General features: G+C 49.7%; 2 protein-coding genes across 17 annotated transcripts in view; both read right to left on the bottom strand.

Annotated features, from left to right (window-relative positions):
• The window catches only part of LOC122382872 (rhotekin-like), a 94543-nt gene extending 91340 nt beyond the window's left edge, over positions 1-3203 (bottom strand). The window contains exon 1 of one of the 3 annotated variants that reach the window (XM_043368736.1): positions 2935-3203. Coding sequence is in view for 2 of the 3 variants with exons in the window: in XM_043368735.1 (XP_043224670.1) it covers positions 2065-2128 (64 nt within the window). In the remaining variant the exon portion in view is untranslated. Of the gene's footprint in view, positions 1-2064; positions 2303-2934 lie in introns of those variants that run through there. The other 2 variants (XM_043368735.1, XM_043368733.1) reach the window with 2 other exon arrangements.
• A 1994-nt stretch (positions 3204-5197) lies between these two features.
• LOC122382892 (C-Jun-amino-terminal kinase-interacting protein 4-like) overlaps positions 5198-19634 on the bottom strand; it is a 54957-nt gene continuing 40520 nt past the window's right edge. For 11 of the 14 annotated variants that reach the window (XM_043368790.1, XM_043368792.1, XM_043368802.1 and 8 more), the window contains one exon: positions 6617-6730. In XM_043368790.1, the coding sequence (XP_043224725.1) occupies positions 6729-6730 (2 nt within the window). In that variant the 3' untranslated portion in view covers positions 6617-6728. Of the gene's footprint in view, positions 6731-19634 lie in introns of all 14 variants that reach the window. The other 3 variants (XM_043368795.1, XM_043368804.1, XM_043368803.1) reach the window with 1 other exon arrangement.

The raw sequence follows: 19634 nt of genomic DNA, 5'->3' as shown, positions 1-19634 counted from the left end.
TCAGGTCACTTTCAGGTCAAAAAAGGTCAAATTTTGAAGTTGAAATTTTTCAACAAAAAAGGTGTCTATTGGATGCAGTTTGAGCTCAGGAACACGATGGTGCCATTTATATTGGTGTACGATGCCAAATACGTACTGAAAAATTGATTTGAAAAATTAATAATTGTGAATTTTTTGCAATAATGCGTATAACTTGGCCATTTTTGAAGATATTTAGCTAAAACTTGCTAGAGTTAGTCATAATCATGCGTTCTGTCACATATATTCCGTTTTTTCGAAAAGTCAAAAACTTTTTGAAAAAAATATAAAAATATAAATTTTGAATATTATTATATAAAATTTTCTAAATTTTCAAAATTTTGAAAATCCGAGATAGCAGTTTGATAGCGCGGTCAATTCTGAGTTCTTTCATGCAAAGAAATTGGATCTAGCTTAAAAACTGAGCTCTTGGGAGTGATTGCCGTGGTTCAATGTTTTGCGTCGAAATCGGACGAACATGACGTCACTCTGACGTCATTTCCGGCCGACCTATGGTAGCTACGAAGTTCAAATTTTGACACAAGGTGTCAAATTGATGCAGCCGAAGGTACTGAAAGTTTGGCGTCGATCCGTCAAGCGGTTTGGAAGTTATTGCAGAAAAACGGGAGGGGGGCTATAAATAGCCCCCCCCCCCCCCCAGTGGGGCGCGGGTTAACCCTCGCGGGCTGCAGGCGCGGGGGGGGGGGGGTACCGCCCCCATACAGTTTTTTTGCGGTAGCTCTGAACACGCTGGCGATATGGAGCTGAAATTTGGTACACCTGATCTTGGATTCAAGCCAGATCTTGTGATATAAACCGCCTTTACAGGTCAGGTCAGGTCAATGACCAATGGCGACACAAGTATCCTATTGCCTATATATGATTTCAAGCTTTTACGACTAGACATCTTAATTCAAGGTAGGTACGTTTTTCGGCTACTAGTCGTTTATTGTTTTCGTTTCGAATTTTCGACCTTCGCATCGAGGTCGTTGTCAAGAAACATATAACAAAGCATTGTTATATGTTATATGTCATTGTTATATGTTTCTTGACAACGACCTCGATGCGAAGGTCGAAAATTCGAAACGAAAACAATAAACGACTAGTAGCCGAAAAACGTACCTACCTTGAATCCTATTGCCTATTGGCCAATATCTTCCACAGGTCTTACCTAAAACCCGTGTATTTCGGATTTTTCCTAAAGGACATCTGAGGTCAGGTCGATCATGTGACTTTGTCATTTTAAGTAATTGAAGTAAATGAGAGAACACGGAAACTGTTATTTTGGATTCGTGAATGATCTAGAACCACCTCAACCAGATGAAAGCGTGATAACGCGCACTCCTTGCAAGGTCCGATGTTTCATATTAATTTGATCGTCGACCTTGCGTGACGTAGTAAATACAAGTTTTACGTCAATAATTCGTCAGAAGGGTGGCAATTGGCAAACACAAGTCAATTGCACACCTCGCATCGCACTTTCTCACGTGCAGGGTTAACCGCCCGCACTCTCGTTTGTCGCCAAAAAGGCGTCTTTCTGGTGTATAGCTACTGAGTAGTGAGTACCAATACAGTACGACGTTTCATATTCGTTGCTAGGGTTTAAGTATGCGATACCAGTGCTCACATAATGCTTAAACAAGGGTCATGGTTAACTTAGCAGCGCTTTAACAAGTTCGCGAATCATATAGAGTCTTGTAACTTGCTCCATTCATTAGTGTTTAAAGGTTTAAAATTTTGCACAAAGCAATAAATGTTGCACATTTCGAGTAACGGTATGAATAAGCAACGCTAATGGGTCTCAGCTGCAAGCTACGAACACGTCGAGCAGCCGCAGCGCATAACATGATCGGATTTCGTGAACCGTAGACTTTGGCTCAGTATTCTGTTACATCATATTTAAAATCGCTAATACCTATCTTTGCAGGCCAACACACACGATGCATTCAGAAGCTGAAGCGCCTTTCCAAACAGAGCAGCAACACAACTCAGCTCCAAAGTGGGTAGCCGAGCACATCTCCCGCACTTCCTTCGACGTCGACTCACCACATCGTGACCTCCCATTCTGGTAGACGATGGTGCCAGAGGAGCGAGGTGCCAAGACAGACATCCAGGCTGTCCAGTGGACTTCGGTGCGAGTCCCGTCCCGTCACTGTTTGACGCTGTGATGCTGCTGCCGCCGAGCGCGCTCCAAGGGACTTGCAGTTGTTGGGACTTGTGGAGCGCGCTCCGACGGGCAGCAGAACAGATCACATGCGGCGGGCGACTGGCAGCGCGGGCCGCGCCGCCCCGCCAGCGCGGGCCGCGCCGCGTCGCCCCGGCGAGCGGCCAGTGGTGAGGGCGGGACAACGGGGCAGTCCCGACCGATACGAGAGGCAAGTTTCGACAAGCATACGGCGTCGCGCAGTGGCGGCCGTAGCCCGTAAGCATAGGACGACGTACGGACGGCGGTGAAGAGCGTCTATGGGGCTTCCGCGGACCGGTTGGCCGAGGCGTGGCAGCACACTGGCAGGTCCTTGGGCATTGCCGACTGCTGGGGAAAAGCATTAATGGGGCCAAAGCCCAAGGGGCTCAGTGAGGGAATATTCAGGGAGCCAGCCTGGCTGCGTTGTCGGGCACTACTGTGACTTTTCAAGACTACGATGTTTGACTGAATCTATTCCAATGAAAGAGTTTTCACCGTTGTCATATCAATGTGGGCGCTAGCCTTAAGCATGCTAAACATTTAATGCCAGCTACTACCTACAAGCCAGAGAAAAGGGCATTGGGCATGCCGAACTAATACATGACGTCGGTATACGTACACACCGCCTCAGCAGTTCGCATGGCAAATGCGCTAGAAATATTCACAGTTAATGCCAAACACCAATAAGGCTGTAATGCAGCAGTTACATCTCGTCCGAAAAGTAATCCCACCTCGCGAGTGACCGAGTCGATGCACGACCGGCACGACCCACGCCTGGCGACCTCATCCGCCGCCATCTTGGATTTCCGCCATCTTCACTCGGTAGGAAGGCGTTCGGTGGCCGGTGCTGCTCGATTCTCAAATAACCATCCATGCTTGATGCTGCTTAAGGTGTTCTCCGTTCAAAGGCAAATGTTCACTGCATTACACATTGACAATCACTGAACCATCTTCGAATAATCGGCAGACAAAATCAGACAAAAAGCAGCACAACCACCAGCGACCACCGCCCCTGCTCGCTTCCTCACGGCCATTGAGTTCGCGCATCTGCCGCCAGGTGGTAAGTTGTGTTGCAAGGGCGGATGCAGAATTGCATGGAGGGAGCATAGCGGAAAGAAAGCTTAGTTGCTTTTATGCGGGAATAAATGTATCGTAACTGGGAATGGTCGAACCATTTAATGAGACTAAGTAATTTTCTGTCACGCCCAAATGTCGGCAGCTCAGCAGAGCAGGCATTTCTCTGTCTGAGAGGCGCATCGTGTTTTGCATTGTCATGGCCACCTGCAGTGAAACTTCGTTAGCTCAGTTTCTCGTCTCGCGCAATAGACGTCGCTGCACGTATAGAGGGCGACGGGTGGCTTCAAAGGGAAATCTCTCACTCCCACTATCTATTCAGACTGCCTATAATCCTATTCCAATAAAATTAAAGGCAACGACAAAATCAAAATACCTATGCTATAATCTTCCGCTACAATACAACTATTTGTAGGTACAGCCCAACGCTAAAGTAATGTAGGGTTTTACCAATCTCAACGGTTGGCTTTGAATGGCGATTGTTTAATGCGGAGTGATTGAAAAGAAGATGTCAATAGCTAAAGTTGCAGTTGCAAGGGTGACGATACATATAAGCTACATTCAAAGTTTCATTGTAGTCTGGCTAATCGTTCCTAAGCTTCAGAAGCAGAACATACCCATGACTGAAACCCCACATTACTTCTGCTGTGGACTGTACGTGCCTTCATTGGGGCTCAGCTGGCCTGATAACCAGGCATCTACCAAACAGATGCAGATGGTGCCAGCCGATGCCCGATAACGGATTCGGTGGCATCTGCAATCTGCATACCCTGTTTGTGGGAAACATTCGTTAATCGTTTGGGAAAGTAGCTCCTATCGAAAGGCCATTGGTCTTTGGCTACGGCTTCTTTGATTATGCCCCATGGACGAGATGTCATAACTACACTTTTCAGTTAAACGCATTACCTCAGCTCATGTTACAAGACTGCTATTTCGCTTCGACATACCAAGCTAACAGTGCCATTGCTCGTTATTCGTTGCATTCAAAGTCAGTTTTTTTGTTTGTTCCTGATTTCACTCCTTGGAATTTCGAACCACGTGCTTCAAATGTTTCGGTGTGAGCATGGGAAGCCACGTGTCGTATGGCATTGGTAAAGAGGCTCGCAGCAAATGTACCAATCCGCTGAGTGTATTTTGCGCAGGGGCGGATCCAGAAAATCTCCAAGGGAGGGGCCATTAGAAACCAGGAGGCCCCCCCCATAATCCCACCTGTTGGGGGCCCCATCTTCCCACTTGTTGGGCCCCCCCCCACCAAAAAAAAAAAAAAAACTGCGTCTATTGAGCTTATCTAGCTGTTCAGGCAACATCTCAACATCTGTGCAGGCTTGGAGGCCCTCTGTGCAGGTTAGGAGGCCCTGTAAAAGTGGTCATCTCTGTGAGTATAAGAGACCTCCAAGTTATGAAAAGCTTTACCAATCTTCTAACAAAGAAGTCTTCTCAGCTAGTCTTCTAAGAAATAACTAAGTGGGTAGGTTAAAAAAAACTCATCGGATTTCGGCCACTTTATTTTCAGGAGGCCCCCTTTTCAGCTTTTTAACTTTTTAACTTTTTATTTTATTTTTGAAAAAAGTCGGCCAAGGGGGGGGGGGCCATGGCCCCCATGGCCCCCCTTGTATCCGCGCCTGATTTTGCGTGCATTGCAATACATATTTAAATGCATTCGCGATATGATTGTGATATAGCCAAGGAAAATGGTCAATAGAGAAAGACCGGAGCCATCGCCCGAGTGCATCTTCCTACTTTTACAGTTCAACTGGATGAGTAGAAGGTAGAAGACCACGGTGCTTCCAAAAGCGCTCGTAAACCAAAAATGCTGGCTAACTGATACCCTATCCTATTAGCAGCTGAGACTTCAAATCAACAAATTACAATAAAAAGATCTGCGCATGATTCCAACGACAGGCCCGTTTCCAGAATATCTGAACGCAACCGCGTTTATTTTCACTGTATCGTTTGTTACATAGCGTGCGCATAGGCCTCGGATACATAGGCTACGATTCTGACCGAGAAGCAGAATCACCCCACTCACGAACATCAGAGCTCGATGTACAAATTCAACCTACACAGACCGTTATCAAAAGCCAGCCGACGACATCCAGGCTGTAGATACAGATCTCTGCACCACAATGCGTACATGACTTCAAACGATCGGGAGTGCGTAGATTCCGTTTAGTGAAGCCCGTCACAGTTTTGAGTAAGCAGTTGGATACATTTCTCCGTTAGGTTTTGCAACCCCTCCATGCCAGAGAGCACACTTCAGCGCGTCGTGTAACACTAGATTGCACCGCGCCGGACACATTAAAACGCATAAAATATCCAAATCAAACAACCAACAACAGCCCAGCTGTCGCGGAGGTCAAGCCTTCGGGGGCATGCACGCGCCACGCGCCGGGTATCCCGGCCTGGGGACGCGGGAATGAGACCCCAACACGGACCAGGCCCCATCCCGGCGGTCCGCGCCGGGGTCGGAACGGGTCAACCAGGCGTGTGGAGCCGACACCAAGCGTAGGGCTTGCCGGGGGACGGGCCAAAAGTCCCCCGGCTCATCGACGATTGTCGGCCGAAACCTGAATCATACCGCCCTGCTGAAAAGCCCACATCCGCGGCAGCCTAGACCGAGCCGTATGACTGAGTGTGCGGCCACTGGAGGACCGCGTGCGCGCCGCCGTCAGCCGCAGCTACACGTCCCACACCGTGTCCACCGCCGTTCGCGCCTGCCTGACCGACGTTCGGGTGATCCACCCGTAGGTACTCTGCAGCTAAATAAGTCCAGTAAGAATAAATATAACAGCCCAGCGCCGCGATAGCCTCGGGCAATCACCGGGTCACGAAGTCACTCACGGCCGGCGCTCGACCTCCGACCTCCGACTAGACCAGAGCGTGCCGCCTGCCCTCCTACCACAACGCATTGCATGCACTTCAATGGAACACATTACACAGACACACATACGCGCGCACGCTCACACACTTTTTCGCTAAAACCCGACCGTCATGGGCCGCTGCCTGTCCCGACTGCTACACCGAAGGCAAAGTGAAAAAATTCATCATTGTAGCGTGACGCTGCACAATGCTGCCTAGTTGTCCAACCGTGCCGTGACAGTGCGCACGGGTTACCGCGCAGGTCAGCGTGCGACCGCACAGTCCATATCACCAACGAGCGTCCGCATAAGCCACGAATCACTACTAAAACGTCCCGACAATTGCAATAAATACACGCACACACGCACACGAACACGCCAGCCGGCGACGAACCGGACCCGCCTGGTCGGCTCGTCAAAGGACAAGTCGCGAACCAGGCGACTCGTATGTCGACAAGCCTTCAACCAGGCGGCTCGTCGGGTGACTAGTCTGGTACGGACACCTGCCACACGATCAGGTGGGAGCGCTCGCCGCGAGACAGAGAGCGCGGCTTGTCGGCTGACTCCTCCAGGTCCTCTTCCTCCTCGGCCTCTCCTGCAGAGACACGGCACCGTCAGCGAAAGGCAGGGGACAGCCACGAGCCAGATACGAGGCTGGTACGAGCCAGATACAAGCCAGCTACGAGGCTGGTAAGATGCTGGTCAGAGACTGACACAAAGCCGGTAAAAGGTAAGTACGAAGGAATAATAAATCGAGTACAATGCAGACACGAAAAAGTGTGAGGAAGCCAAGACTCGGGAGCTAGAAGATGCGAGGTAGGTGCAAGGAAGATGACGAGCCTTATACGAGGCAGGCACGAGCCAAAGGAAAGGCGCGGTACACAACCATTTTCTACATCTTACATAATAGACGGATAAATGTCAAAGTGTCAGGACACATTTCGATATAAGGTGCCTGAGAACAAACCGCAATGATATTACGAATTTACCAATTTGACTAAAAATCGTGAATATGAGTGCGCTATGATAACAGCAAAAACTTTAGATAAAGTACCTGGATTTTTTACGGAATTGCGGTTGATTTAACATGACAAAAATAAGGCAACTGAAGACTGAAGTAAGTGTATTTGGCGCACGAAGAGAAACATCCGGGACCTTCACAGCCCTGTAAAATAGAAGAAACCATCCACCGAGGGCCAGCAATCATGCAACAATGAAACGATCGTCCCATCACCGCCACCATCCAGTTCACGTGGCGTGTGTCCACCGTGCCCACTGGGTGCTCCGAGCCTCCGTGACACGTGTATGTGACCTGCGACACGTGTGTGTGTGTGACCTGTAACACGACATGACGTCACCGTCCGACCAGAGCGCCGCCACCCCTCGTCTCCGTACGTCAGTCAGTTCGTTCGTCTGTCCGTCCGTCTGCCTGCAAGTCTGTCATCTGTCCATTCTTTCGTTCGTTCGTTCTTTGGTAAGTCTGATTGCAAGTTTTTCTTTTATACCACTCTGAGGAGCAGCCATTTCAGTGAGTCCTGTACACTAAAATAAGAGGAAGAGAGAAGGAAAAAGAAAGGGATATGACAGCACGCACATCTGTTCTGACTGGCTCCTGTAGCTCTGCGCTCTGTTCACCACGCCCCAAGCCCGCCTCAGCCCTGCAGCCGCCAACACAGAGGCCGACATCGCCGGTGACCACCTGGCGCCCGTGCCCAAACGACACGCACCTCGCAGCCCGCACTGCCACGTGGATCGGACAGCTGCCCTGCCCGCCGACACCAGCTGCCCCCCGCAGATCGGCTAGCAGCTGTCATCACTCAACACCCATCAAGTACCCACAGGGGGCCTGGCAAGCCGATCCTACCCAAGGCAGTCGCCTGCCCACTACCCAGTGCCATGTAGTCGTGGCTATCCAATGACCGGTGCCCGCACAGCGGAACGGGCGGTTCGGGGCGGTCACCTCCCGGTACCCACAGAACCCGCACACCGTGACCTGACAGTTGACTCAGACTGTGTCCGCCTCAGCGGACGTTCCGCGCGGTAAAGGGGTGGGACGCCCCCACCCCCGCCCACATAATGTGACGCTGCAACCAAGTTCACTGCGGTATGACAAAGAGCAATGTGACAAGGCTGAAGGGGGCACAGGGGAGGGGGACTGGGACACCAGCCTCGACACATTATTTATTTGACTCATAAAGGTGATACCGGACGATGTGGGGGATCTCTGAAGTTTCTCTAAAACTTAAAAAAATCTCATTACTCCTTAGTTAAGAAAATCTCCGGTATTCGCTTATACCAAAAAAATGTGCTCTGCGAACTATGCAGACGCCTGTCCAGTGTCCATTGCACCCGGCTAACTTCATAGTACAGGCGTAGGTACGGATGGTTTAAACTCGAACCCGGAGTTCAAATTCAATCTGCACAGACTGTTCGAACGCGAGCTGCACCGGACATGGACAACCACCTCAGGCAGCCTCTCGGTGCAGAGGCACGTGCCAGGCTCGTGACCACTGGGGGGGGGGGGGGGCGGCGGCATCAGGTGACTTGAGTCGGGGCTTGCATGAAGTCTGCAGTCAGCACTCAATTGTTAGCCTCGACCGAGCCCCAGAGCGTAATGGGATACAACGCTATTGTCTGGCAATCCGATGGTCGATACATTTACCCCTATTTACCCCCTGTTTATTGTAGGTATATTTTCGTTTAAATGTAAAATGTATTATTTTTCTATTTGATTCATTCGGATTTCCACGCATCCCATCTACAAGCTCTCAGTCAAAAGGCTTGCACCTCTGCTACCTCTGTATTTCAGCTTAGTGGTGGATCGGAGCAAAAGATGATCTGCAATTTGAAGATCCGCCGGAGATCCATTCCACATACCACAGCCGACCGCACGTGACGTCATCGTGCCATTCGTGCCGGTCTCGCCCCCTCGTGGTGAGGGAGGGGAGGGGACAGTCCGGAGGGTCCGGGGAGGGAGGCGAGGGGGGACAGTCGGGAGGCCTGGGGACGGAGGGAGGCGTGCTTCCGGCGGCCCGCGGCGGGTGGCGTGGCCGGGGACCGTTTGAAGGCGGCGGCCGCCGGTTCATTGTGTGCGGGGTGGGGTTAGGTCTACCGCCGAATAGTCAATAACATTCCAAGAGGGCCAGTGAGTAGGTCCCGGTACTGCCGGAGGGGGTGCCTGCATGACAGGATTGGGGCGAGGCTGGTAACCCAATGGAGGAAAAAGGGCGTGGCCGAACAAAGTCTGAAGGGGACATATCTGCTTCGAAGAAATATTTTTTCCCCATTTTTTGAAGTAGCGAAATATGGAATGCATCGGTACAGATGCTGCTCGAAAGAACAAATACAGACTATCTATCAAGGGGATATGCCATCGACTGCTAATATCAACCGCCAAAAGAGTGTAATCGCCACGCCGATTGTGGATTGCTCTTGATCGTCAATACATACATACATACAAAAAAGCCGACGAAATCATGAAAAAATGCACGTCGCATGATGCCGCATAGACTCCGCCAACTGTGTCATCAGGCATCCCAGGAATTACGCGCCTCCTCCTGCCCGAGATGGCGCAACGCATGGCGTTTCCACGCCCGTTCCCCGAATTTCTACGTGCCGCGCCGGGCACGTCGCAGTTCTCTGGGATTCCTCCTCTCTCCCCAACACGCAGAGACACGCACACAGGAAGCGGAGCCGGCAAGTGGCTGAGGGCAAGGCCCTATATGCTGAGGGTCAATGGCTCAACGCTCAATGCACACACCAGCCCCACCGCGACTTGACGGCGGGCGGCGAGCGGTCGAGCGGGCGATGAGTCGGCGAGCGAGCGGTGGGCGAGCGGCGGTGAGCACCGCTCAGCAGTGTGGTGGTGCCTCAGTGCAGCGGTCCGGCGTCGGTCGGCGGTCGGTAGGGATGCAGGGAGGGGGAGGGGCGGAACGTGTCGGAACACGTAACTCCGCAGGGCCGGTGCAGCTCTCACGCCGGCTGAAAGCGGTTGAGGTCGGGCGTCCGTACCCAACGGCCTGCACGGTCCAAATGCAGCGCAGTCATGCATTACGCGGCAGGGGCGGACGTGGAAGGGGAGACGGGGGAGGAAGAGGGGGGGGGGGGGTCCGACCCCAGTTATTTTTAGCTTTGCTCGCAGCATATGATGATATTATTTTTACGGTCAGATGATATGGTCCCAACACCTCTATGGAATGCCGACTTGATCCGCCATTGACTGGCAGGTACGAAAATTCAACCGATCGTTGACAGCGAAAACGGACGAGAGTCGTTACATCGCAATATTTCGCTATTGGTAAATGGCATTGGCTGCCAGCCAACTGCACAAGTTGTCTACCAACTTGATTTGTCTGATAGGTAAACTGTGTGACCTTGCCGCATGACGTGCTTCGATGCTACATACATTCACGCCACGTCGGAAACAAGATGCATAACCATTCACGAGTCGCAAAATGGGAAGATGGAGCTGCGGAGATGTGACTGCAGTTACGTAACAGAACAGCCTATCTCCCACGCAGCGCAGCCGTAATGGAAAGCTTCCAGAGTCCCCATGCCCACCACGTGATGCATTGATGACGTACCCACTTCTGCGTCACACCTCGTGTAAAGCCGCGTCATTATTCGCCGAAATGCCGGTAACTGTTCACGAAGCTGCGCAGTGAGCCGGTTGCAAATACGACCTTCACGTAGATCAGTATCGTTCTCGATTCGCCGCCGAGGCCAAGCAAAGATAAAGGCTGCTAATTTACTTAACGGTGCGAATAAAGTTGGAATTACTTATCATGACGGGTGGATTAGGATCTGTACCAAAACAGTTATATAAATTTGCCATTTGGTGCTGGCAGTAAACAATTTTTACTTGCAGTAATCTGAAAGCTTTCCGGTCCATGACATGAACATTGATGATTGAACTATATGTAAATGCTACAATGCTTTGGTGTTATCTCATGAAAACGCTATTCGCACTTCAATTAGCCCCCTGCCGTCCTCGCAGAAGTTGCAATAAACATCATTCGTCCCACGCACATCCATGTCATTGTCGATAGCACAGCGGCATGCCTTCTCCGACCCCGACCGTGCGCAGAATGCCCGGAATGCAGGCAAGGTCGGAGCGCGGACCGACGCCGTTTTTCCAAGGTGTCCGGCCCACCGGCCAACATCACGGCCCAACACTACTGATAAGAGCCGCATTTCACGGCCAAACACGCCGGTAATTCCGGAAGCCGTCCGGCTAGAATCGCAGCCGCATGTCTTCGACTTTTTCAGCCTGTAAGATGGGTGTAATACAGAGAGTTATCATAAAACGAAAAAGACTACAAACTGACGGACTCGAAAGTCGAGTATACCTACAATAATACATCCTTCAACATCTACGATCAAATAATCAATGCATCGAAGTTTTTCGCTCGGAACGCGTTTCAGGTAGAATGCTGAAATTTGGTACATCTGTCGTTCGATTCAAGCCACATTTTGTAGCATCAACTGTATTTTACGGTCACGTAAGGTCACTGACCTATGAAGCTATAGGTGGACCTCTGGACCAGGGATGCGGAGCCGGAGCCGGAGCCGGCATATTTTGCCCGGAGCCGGAGCCGGAGTCGTGAAACAATATAGCCCGGAGCTCCTTTTCTTAAGAGGAAACAATTATTTACCTAGTTCGGTTTGAGAGTACAAGGCGTAAAACAATGTGGTATTCAAAATAGCCTTATTACATAAATACAGAAGCAACGTGTACCAATCCCATCGCCTTTTTTCTTCCACCCGTATTTAATCAGGGATAGAGACAGCCTATACGATTAGGGGCTCGATTAAAATGAGCAGACGGGGGCGACACAGAACGAGCAATCATACAAATACAGAAGCAACGTGTACCAATCCCATCGCCTTTTTTCTTCCACCTGTATTTAATTGATCGCATAGGGGATGTACTGAGTAGAAGCCGGAGCCGGAGCCGCCGGAGCCGGATCATTTTACTCGGAGCCGAAGCCGGAGCCGCCATGACATTTCACCCGGAGCCGGAGCCGGAGCCGATTTTTTCTCCGGAGCCGGAGCCGGAGCCGCCTGAAATTTCCACGGCTCCGCATCCCTGCTCTTGACAGTCCAAAAAATGCAACTTCGCAAGGTTCTAAGTGACAAAATTTTATTGCAGGAAAACGAAACTCGCATGAAGCTTCATTATTCTAGTTAGGACACATTGCGCACAGCCACAGAGACCGTGCTCCCCTTATGGTTAGTGCCTTAGTGGTCACCCCACTCCCAGTGACCAGTTCTAGACCTGAGGCCAGTTTTATCAACAGAAAAATAGCCGTCTGCCCGAATTTTTTGCCTCAAGACCGCTTCACATACGGAGCGTAAACGGTTAAGCCCTATCCGCTTACGCTCCGTATGCGAAGCGGTCTTCAGGCAAAAAATTCCGGCAGGCGGCTATTTTTCTGTTGGCAAAACTGGCCTCTGCATCCTCTCGTCCGACCACTCTGCCCAGCGGCGGAAGCTGACATGACGGCATCGGGCATGACATCAGACCAGAGCGAGGTGTGTCCGCAGAGCGCGTGGATGGACAGGACGTGCCAGCAGAGCGTCTCAGCCGTGCCCGCAGCACACCTCCGGGCCGACCCGACCCGTCTAAAGAATCCTCGCCGAGCCGGCTGACACTGACACCGCCAGTCCCGCACTGAGCGCGCTGCTGTGGCTGCTGTGGCTGCTGTTGAGTGTTGATGAAGGTGACGATGATGACTATAGTGGTGCCTGCGATGCTGGGTAAAATACTTTGAAGGCGATTACTGGGCATGAAACTAGGAGTATAGCACTCAGCTCAGTATCATAAGCAAAGTGTGTCTTGCTAGATAAAATATTTTGACAAGGAAGCTCTTCTTGAATGAAGTTAGAACATTCTTAGGATATAAAACATACATAGGTACATGAGATTTGGTTACGAAACGAAAGTCTTCAAACTGCACACCAGTAAATTGAGGCAAATGCACTCCATTTACAACCTGCGCACAGTCAGACTAATTAGTGCTGAAGGCCGTGTTGCGCCACGTTGTACGACTCTGTGATGACAGGTCATTCTCAGGGGTGGGTCGGGTCACGTCCCAACACGCCACACACGCTGCACCCATAGCGGTGCGTCAGAGGTAACGTGACTGTGCCGCTCCACCCGCACAGCCGCCAAATACGTTTTTGTGCTGCCACTCGCGTTACAGAGGTGACATGCCGGTCTGAACACGCTTCTGCCCTGGGGTGTGACCTAACCTTATGTTCGTTCTTATTTTTCCAGTAGCGTTGCAATGAGCTAAAGAAGGATGAAAGCAGCGATACAGACAAATAGGCTCGAGCATTGAACAGCTGGGTTATAACTGCTTGCCAGAGATCGTGATAAGTCAACAATGCTTCGAATGAAAACTAGTTACGCCATATTTTATCATTCAGCTACTGGCGGCAGTGCTCCACACGACGTCAATTGCATGACTGCGCTGCACGTAATTAGATAATTGCACATATCCTATACACGGGTACTTATGCGAAACTGCGGCTAATGCCAGTAATAATGTTAATTCTGCCCCCGGCGGAGCTGTAACGTTACACTCGACATTACTTCCAGAAGCAATACGGGCAATGCCGGGGTCTTTAGTAGGATCAGGGGATCGCCTGTGGCAGTCCCTCCTAACGAACGGGAAAATAGTGCCTGAAGCTACAATGGACACAGCAAACAATGGAAAACAGCCGACACAATGGATTGATCAAGGCTCACTGCGAGTACATACTCCTCATATAGAGCTTGACTGGCGTCTTATTGTTTTCAATTAGGAAAACACATGACGAACAGCAAGACCGAATAATAACTTGGACCCTGCCGCCGGCGCTGGCAGGGGCATGCCGTAACCAAAGGTCGGCGCCCTGGTAACCTGACCCCACCGCGTGACCCTTCAGGTCACCGGCACTGCCAGAGGTTAGGGCGATCAGACGGCTGAAAAGCCCAACGTGTTCGGTCCTGTGCGGCAGACACTATGGATCGAGAGCCTGTGGCTGTCGGCTGATCGGTTTTCCGCTGATGGGAGGGATATGAGAGTTGACGCAATGGACAGTTCTGCCCTCACGTGCTGACACGTGGCGGAAAAACCATCGACGGTCAATTTTCCTAGAAACAGTGAGCACTGAGCAGACCCGCAAGGACAGCGGCATGTGAAAAGTGTAAAACCACTCATGGTCAATGACTTATCGAATGGAAAGTTCCGTGTTGAAAGTTCCCATCGCTAGCTACTGCACAAAAAGCGACTATAAAGGATTCATCATCCAGGCAAATATTCCGGACTTAAGTTACCAATTTTGGAATAAACACCTCAAAGCCGAACTGAATAATAAGGCTGGGAGCCGGAAAATTAAAAAGTAGTAAAGTATGGCCATCAGTCAGAAATCCTCCAACATCATAGAACTTGGTGAACTAGTAAATCAGTTTTGTGATTTTCAAAACTGCGTGTTTACGAGCGACAAAAGTTAGGAATATCTCAAAAGTGAAAAGCAGCTTTTAATAAAAAAATATTTTATTAGGGAACATAGAGGCGAAAACGAATTCATAGAAGAAAGAATGCCAACGGCAAATACGTGAAACGCATTTCCGAAATGAGAACCAATTTTCACATTTTAAGTAACCATTTTTAAATTAATAAAACCTCACAGCTTCGATCCATTGCAATTTTAAAGACGCTGCCGGAACTGACCGTGACTTTCAAGGTGTTTTTGGGAGGATTTCCTAACATTAATAAGCTGTCATAGTTGTTGGATATTTTCACTTGCCACAACATGTATAGCGACTGCAGGGGCACACCCAGCCGCGAACCGACCTGAACACAGTGGCGGATCTACGTTGGGGCAAAATGGGCAATTGCCCCCCCTAAACGGAAAACCTCTGGGCAAACATATCTTTTTGCCCCCCCTAAAAAAACTACAACTTGAATACTAAAAATATGGTGTTTGAAAACAAAATGTGAAATAAATGGAGGATTAGAAGGTTGTCATATTCGTGATATTAACCCTCGCCCGCACATGCCATTTTCCCATCCTAGAACGCACATGGGGGGGGGGGGGGGGGGTTGCCACCTCCCCGCGCCATTTCGTTCCTGTTGGAGATAGAGCTTAGCAGTAAAGACCAAAAAGATTCTTTGGGAAGAGACGAATCCAATGATACCCAGTTTTACCTTCTCAGGTCAGTCATTGACCTTCCAGGTCAGGTCAAACTAAAAAATGTTGCTGTTTTGGGTCACCGTTGGATATCAAGTGTGCTGCTTATCAAATACCGAAGACGATGCTGTTTTCTGGTGCCAAGCCAGCTAGAACCTCTTTGTCACACTACCCGACCAGAACTTTGCTGCTGAGGTCATTTCAGGTCAAGTTAGGTCAAGGTCAATTATATGTGTTTGTATGTCTGTGTGTGTCTGTGTGTATACTGATGTGTGCACCGATTGTTTATGTGTCCATATTACATGAAATCATGATCTGAGAAGCTTTTACCAAAAATGCAGTCAAAAAATCCAAAAAAAGTAAATTCAGCTAGCTTAAAACGCAATTATCTTAGATGACCTAGGTTGACCTTGACCCTGACCTTGACCCCTGTACATCGTCGAACAACATGTTCCATGATAGGTGGGAGGTAAGACTGGCAAAAAAGGCCGAAATCAGGGTGTCAAAAGCTCATAAGGCCCATGGCAAACGCAAGATGTTGAGAATTGGCCATTTGGGTCATGACATGACCTGAAAAACAAGGTCATATCTCCGAAACAAAAAATCACAGAAACTTGAAATTTTCAGTGGACATCAAGAAAGGATAGAGGAGCAGCTATACGAAAAATCAGCCTTCTAGCTCTAACAATGTTGAGTGCAGAGCAGAAAGACTACCTGGGGGGGGGGGGGTGGCAACCACCCCCCCCCCATGTGCGGGCGAGGGTTAAGTTGTGAGCTGATAAAAAGTCCTCCGCCCCATGAATGTCAGTCCATCATCCATCAGCAGTGCTACCACTGCTACTGCTACCAAAAAAAAAAATAGAAAAAAAATAACGCGATTTATTGAAACCTTGAACCAAGTAAACAAACCGTCAACAGCAGACCGCCAGACGCCAGTGGGGTCAGGGGTCACCACACTGGTGAGCGGTTGGACAGTGGTGGGTTTGCATGGGTATATAAGAAGTGTTTGCATAATATTTTATTGCTAGATAGCATGGGTGTAGGAGCTGAAAAAATATTGGTGGGTCTAAATATCATTAGTACCTAGCATTTCCACTGTGGCTACATTAGTTATGTCCAGAGGCGGATACAGCCATTTCCAAAGGGGGTGCCAAAAGGGTGCCAAAGTCCGAGAGTCTCTACAAGAGCTGCATATGTGTATGCAGGACTGAGGAGCGAAAGGGGGTGCCAAACTCAGTTTGAACGATATGGTTGAGCTACTGCCGCTGTGTCACTCAGTGATGGCCAGAAAGAACGGTGTACTGCGTGCCTTTGAGAACAAGTGCGAGATGGGTTTCTGAGAGGAATAACGTAAAGAAGATTACCAATCGCGGCTTTTTCATGAGCCATACCGTTATCTAACGGGGACAAACACAGAAAGGCTCAGTCAGAGCTTTTGGTTTGCGAGGTGTTGGAGAAGCTCAGTATGTTAACGCTGTTCAGTGTGATTCCGTTGGCTGTTGCGCTGTGGTCCTATGCAGTCTGTAGAAGCATCGTTTATCTCCTCTCGAAAGTAACACTTATTGTATAATTTTGCTAGCTCGCGAAGTTTAGTCCCAAAGTTAAGGAATGTTCATTGTAATTGCATCAATAAATGCAGGACCGAAAACAAATGCGCTGTTCTTCGTCTATTTCTTGTTGGGATTCTTAATCGACTGATCTCATTTTCTATTACCGGAAACAACTGTTAACACGTTTAACTACGTGGCAACCCTGACTGCGTATAGTATCGCAGGTACGCTGATGTGGCATTTGGTCGTGGGCATTTACACATGAACCTGCTGCTGCGACCCTTATCTGTCTCCGGATACAGAAGCCCTTGAGAACCGGCGCGGGCGGACCTTTCGGACGAGGTCTTGCCGAAGTGATGCGGGAGGTAGAGGACGGACCGTCCATAGCGCCGGTGAGCTATTCTCTAACTATCTCCCGGGGTCAGGGTGGCTGCAAATTTTTTTTTGCGCTGCCCTGGCTTGGCCGGACTGACAAAAATGTAAAAAATCAAAAAAAAAATCCCGAAATCCGAGGAGAAAAATAGGGGTAGCTCGTTTTTTTTTTGTTCCTAAGACTGGACGTTTGAAATTCTCGCCGACTTGCCTGGCGGCGCAATGTTTGCCCCCCCTAAACTCAAATCCTAGATCCGCCACTGCCTGAACAGACCCAGTACCGTTAGTGCAGGGTCGAACACGAACCGTTGGGCCGGTCATGGCTCAGACGTGCCCGAAACCTGTAAAGCCTCGGACAGGCTGCAACTCGCTAGACTGCCGACTTTACGGCTTGGAAGCCGTAGAAAGGCAGCTTCTGAGGAGAGTGAGAACTGTGCCAGCTGTGAACCAGACATGGGAGGCGGGCATCTCGACAGTCCGGTGACGCTACAACGAGAAATGGTTAGACGACAGCGAATTGTGGACCACAAGTCATTTCCGTTTTCCTGGCGCAGCACCATCCGCGCCCATCGCTACAAGTGTGCATTTCCAGACGATAAAACAACAAAACCTGCGAATCAGTTGAGCAAATCTCAAACTAAGAGAGGTAAACAAACCCCAAGACTTCGGCAAAGTTCCATAAGGCAGAAGAGACGTTAGTCTCATGCAGTTTTCCAGAGCATGCTAAACCGTAAAAGCTGCTGAATAAGCACCCTTCAGTGATGCATGTAACACGACGTTGCTAGCCATTGATGACTCGATCCACGATTCTTCCCGACAGGTCTTGGCGTGACACTACTCGGGTCACGGCGCTGGGTGAGCCCCTCGCCCGTCCCCTACCACTCCCACAAATCTCTCTGTCCCACCGCTCCGTGCGTAGGAGCGCAGCTTGGCAGACGAATCATCCCATTGAATCATCCCACACACCCTGGGGAGAGAACGGGAGATGAGATGAGATGAGACAGCTCAGAGACAGGCTCCAACAGGCAGGAGGCTGTATGAGTCCGCTGAGATGAGTCGACATCGATTACTGCTGACGATGAGTTCTGATTGGTTCAGCAGCCAGTGATGTAAGTTGGACGATGAACAGACCTCTGCTAGGTACACCGCGATATACGTTCAAACTTCAAAGTCTAAGAGATGTAACCAAGGTACAGATTGCAACGATGTAAACAAGGAAACCGAATTGAACGCTGAACAGGAAACACGATTCATACAGCGTTGCACCGACATGTTGCCGTTGACGTGGACTTTGTTCGGAACATACCACGGTCAGCTGACGAAAATTTCATTTGGCTAAGTCATTGTTCGCAGTAGTGTGAATAAGCGAACACAAATCGAAACATCTGTGGGTCTGATACATGTGACCTAGGAGTTGCGCAATCACGCACGCACGGTACCAATGGCGCCATCTGTTGAGAAAAGCCAGCACTAACCGCTTGGAGAACGGAGCCGCAACCGTGGACATTTGTGTGCGAAATGCCATCAAATGCGATGTGGTCCCCTGATCATCTGAGACCTCTCAATTCAGATCATTCGATGTCAGCTGATCCCTGATACCCACCAACAATCAGCTCCTTGATTGACGGTGGCAGATAAACTATCAAGATTCAAGGCTAAAGCTCTGAGACTCACGGACTCTCTCATCTTGGCAACAAATCAGGGTCATCCGCCACTACACAACATGGTCCGGGCCCCGCAGAGCACCTCATCAAGGTCACTGGGCACCACACCATTGAGCAACAATAGACTGCATTGAGGACATCGTCAAAAGTTCAGACATGGGAATCACGGACCAATGGGCTCTGTCGCTTTACCCTGCAAACAACAATGAACTCACTGCAATGTTAGGTCGATTTGACTCATTCATGCAAGCTGAAAGTAGAGATTCGATCATTTAACTTGATGATGTTCTATGTACCCTGAACTTGACTGCAGACTGGAGCATACATTGACGTAGACGTCGGCATTATTAACGAGGAGTAATTTCAAAGGAATTACACCTCAAATGTCAGCAAATAGTGGCAAGATAATGATAGCAAAGGGCAACAGTCCCGCACAAAGTTCGATATAAATGTAGACACTAGATTATACCCCAAACCTTTCCCAAACCATATTACCAGTCGTTTTGTATCCAGAGTAATGCAAAATCGTGTGCTCGGATCCTGGACATTCCAGTGAGATGTTTCGACTTACGTGCCTGCCATCAAGACATCATCCAGCCCATGCACTGCGTTTGCTGGTCATCCAATACAAGGTGTTGTTTTCCAACTGGCCTTTGAGTCATTCGCGTAGACGTGGGCACGTCAGCGTCTAACTTAACGCGAATAGTCGTCTGTCGGGTCAGGGAAGGTCAAT

Source organism: Amphibalanus amphitrite, unplaced genomic scaffold (genome assembly GCF_019059575.1).
Source record: "Amphibalanus amphitrite isolate SeventyFive unplaced genomic scaffold, NRLGWU_Aamphi_draft 000149F_arrow, whole genome shotgun sequence".
Taxonomy (NCBI): Eukaryota; Metazoa; Arthropoda; class Thecostraca; order Balanomorpha; family Balanidae; genus Amphibalanus; species Amphibalanus amphitrite.
The sequence above is the reverse complement of the archived record's forward strand: the minus strand, read 5'-3'. Positions and strand labels throughout refer to the sequence as shown.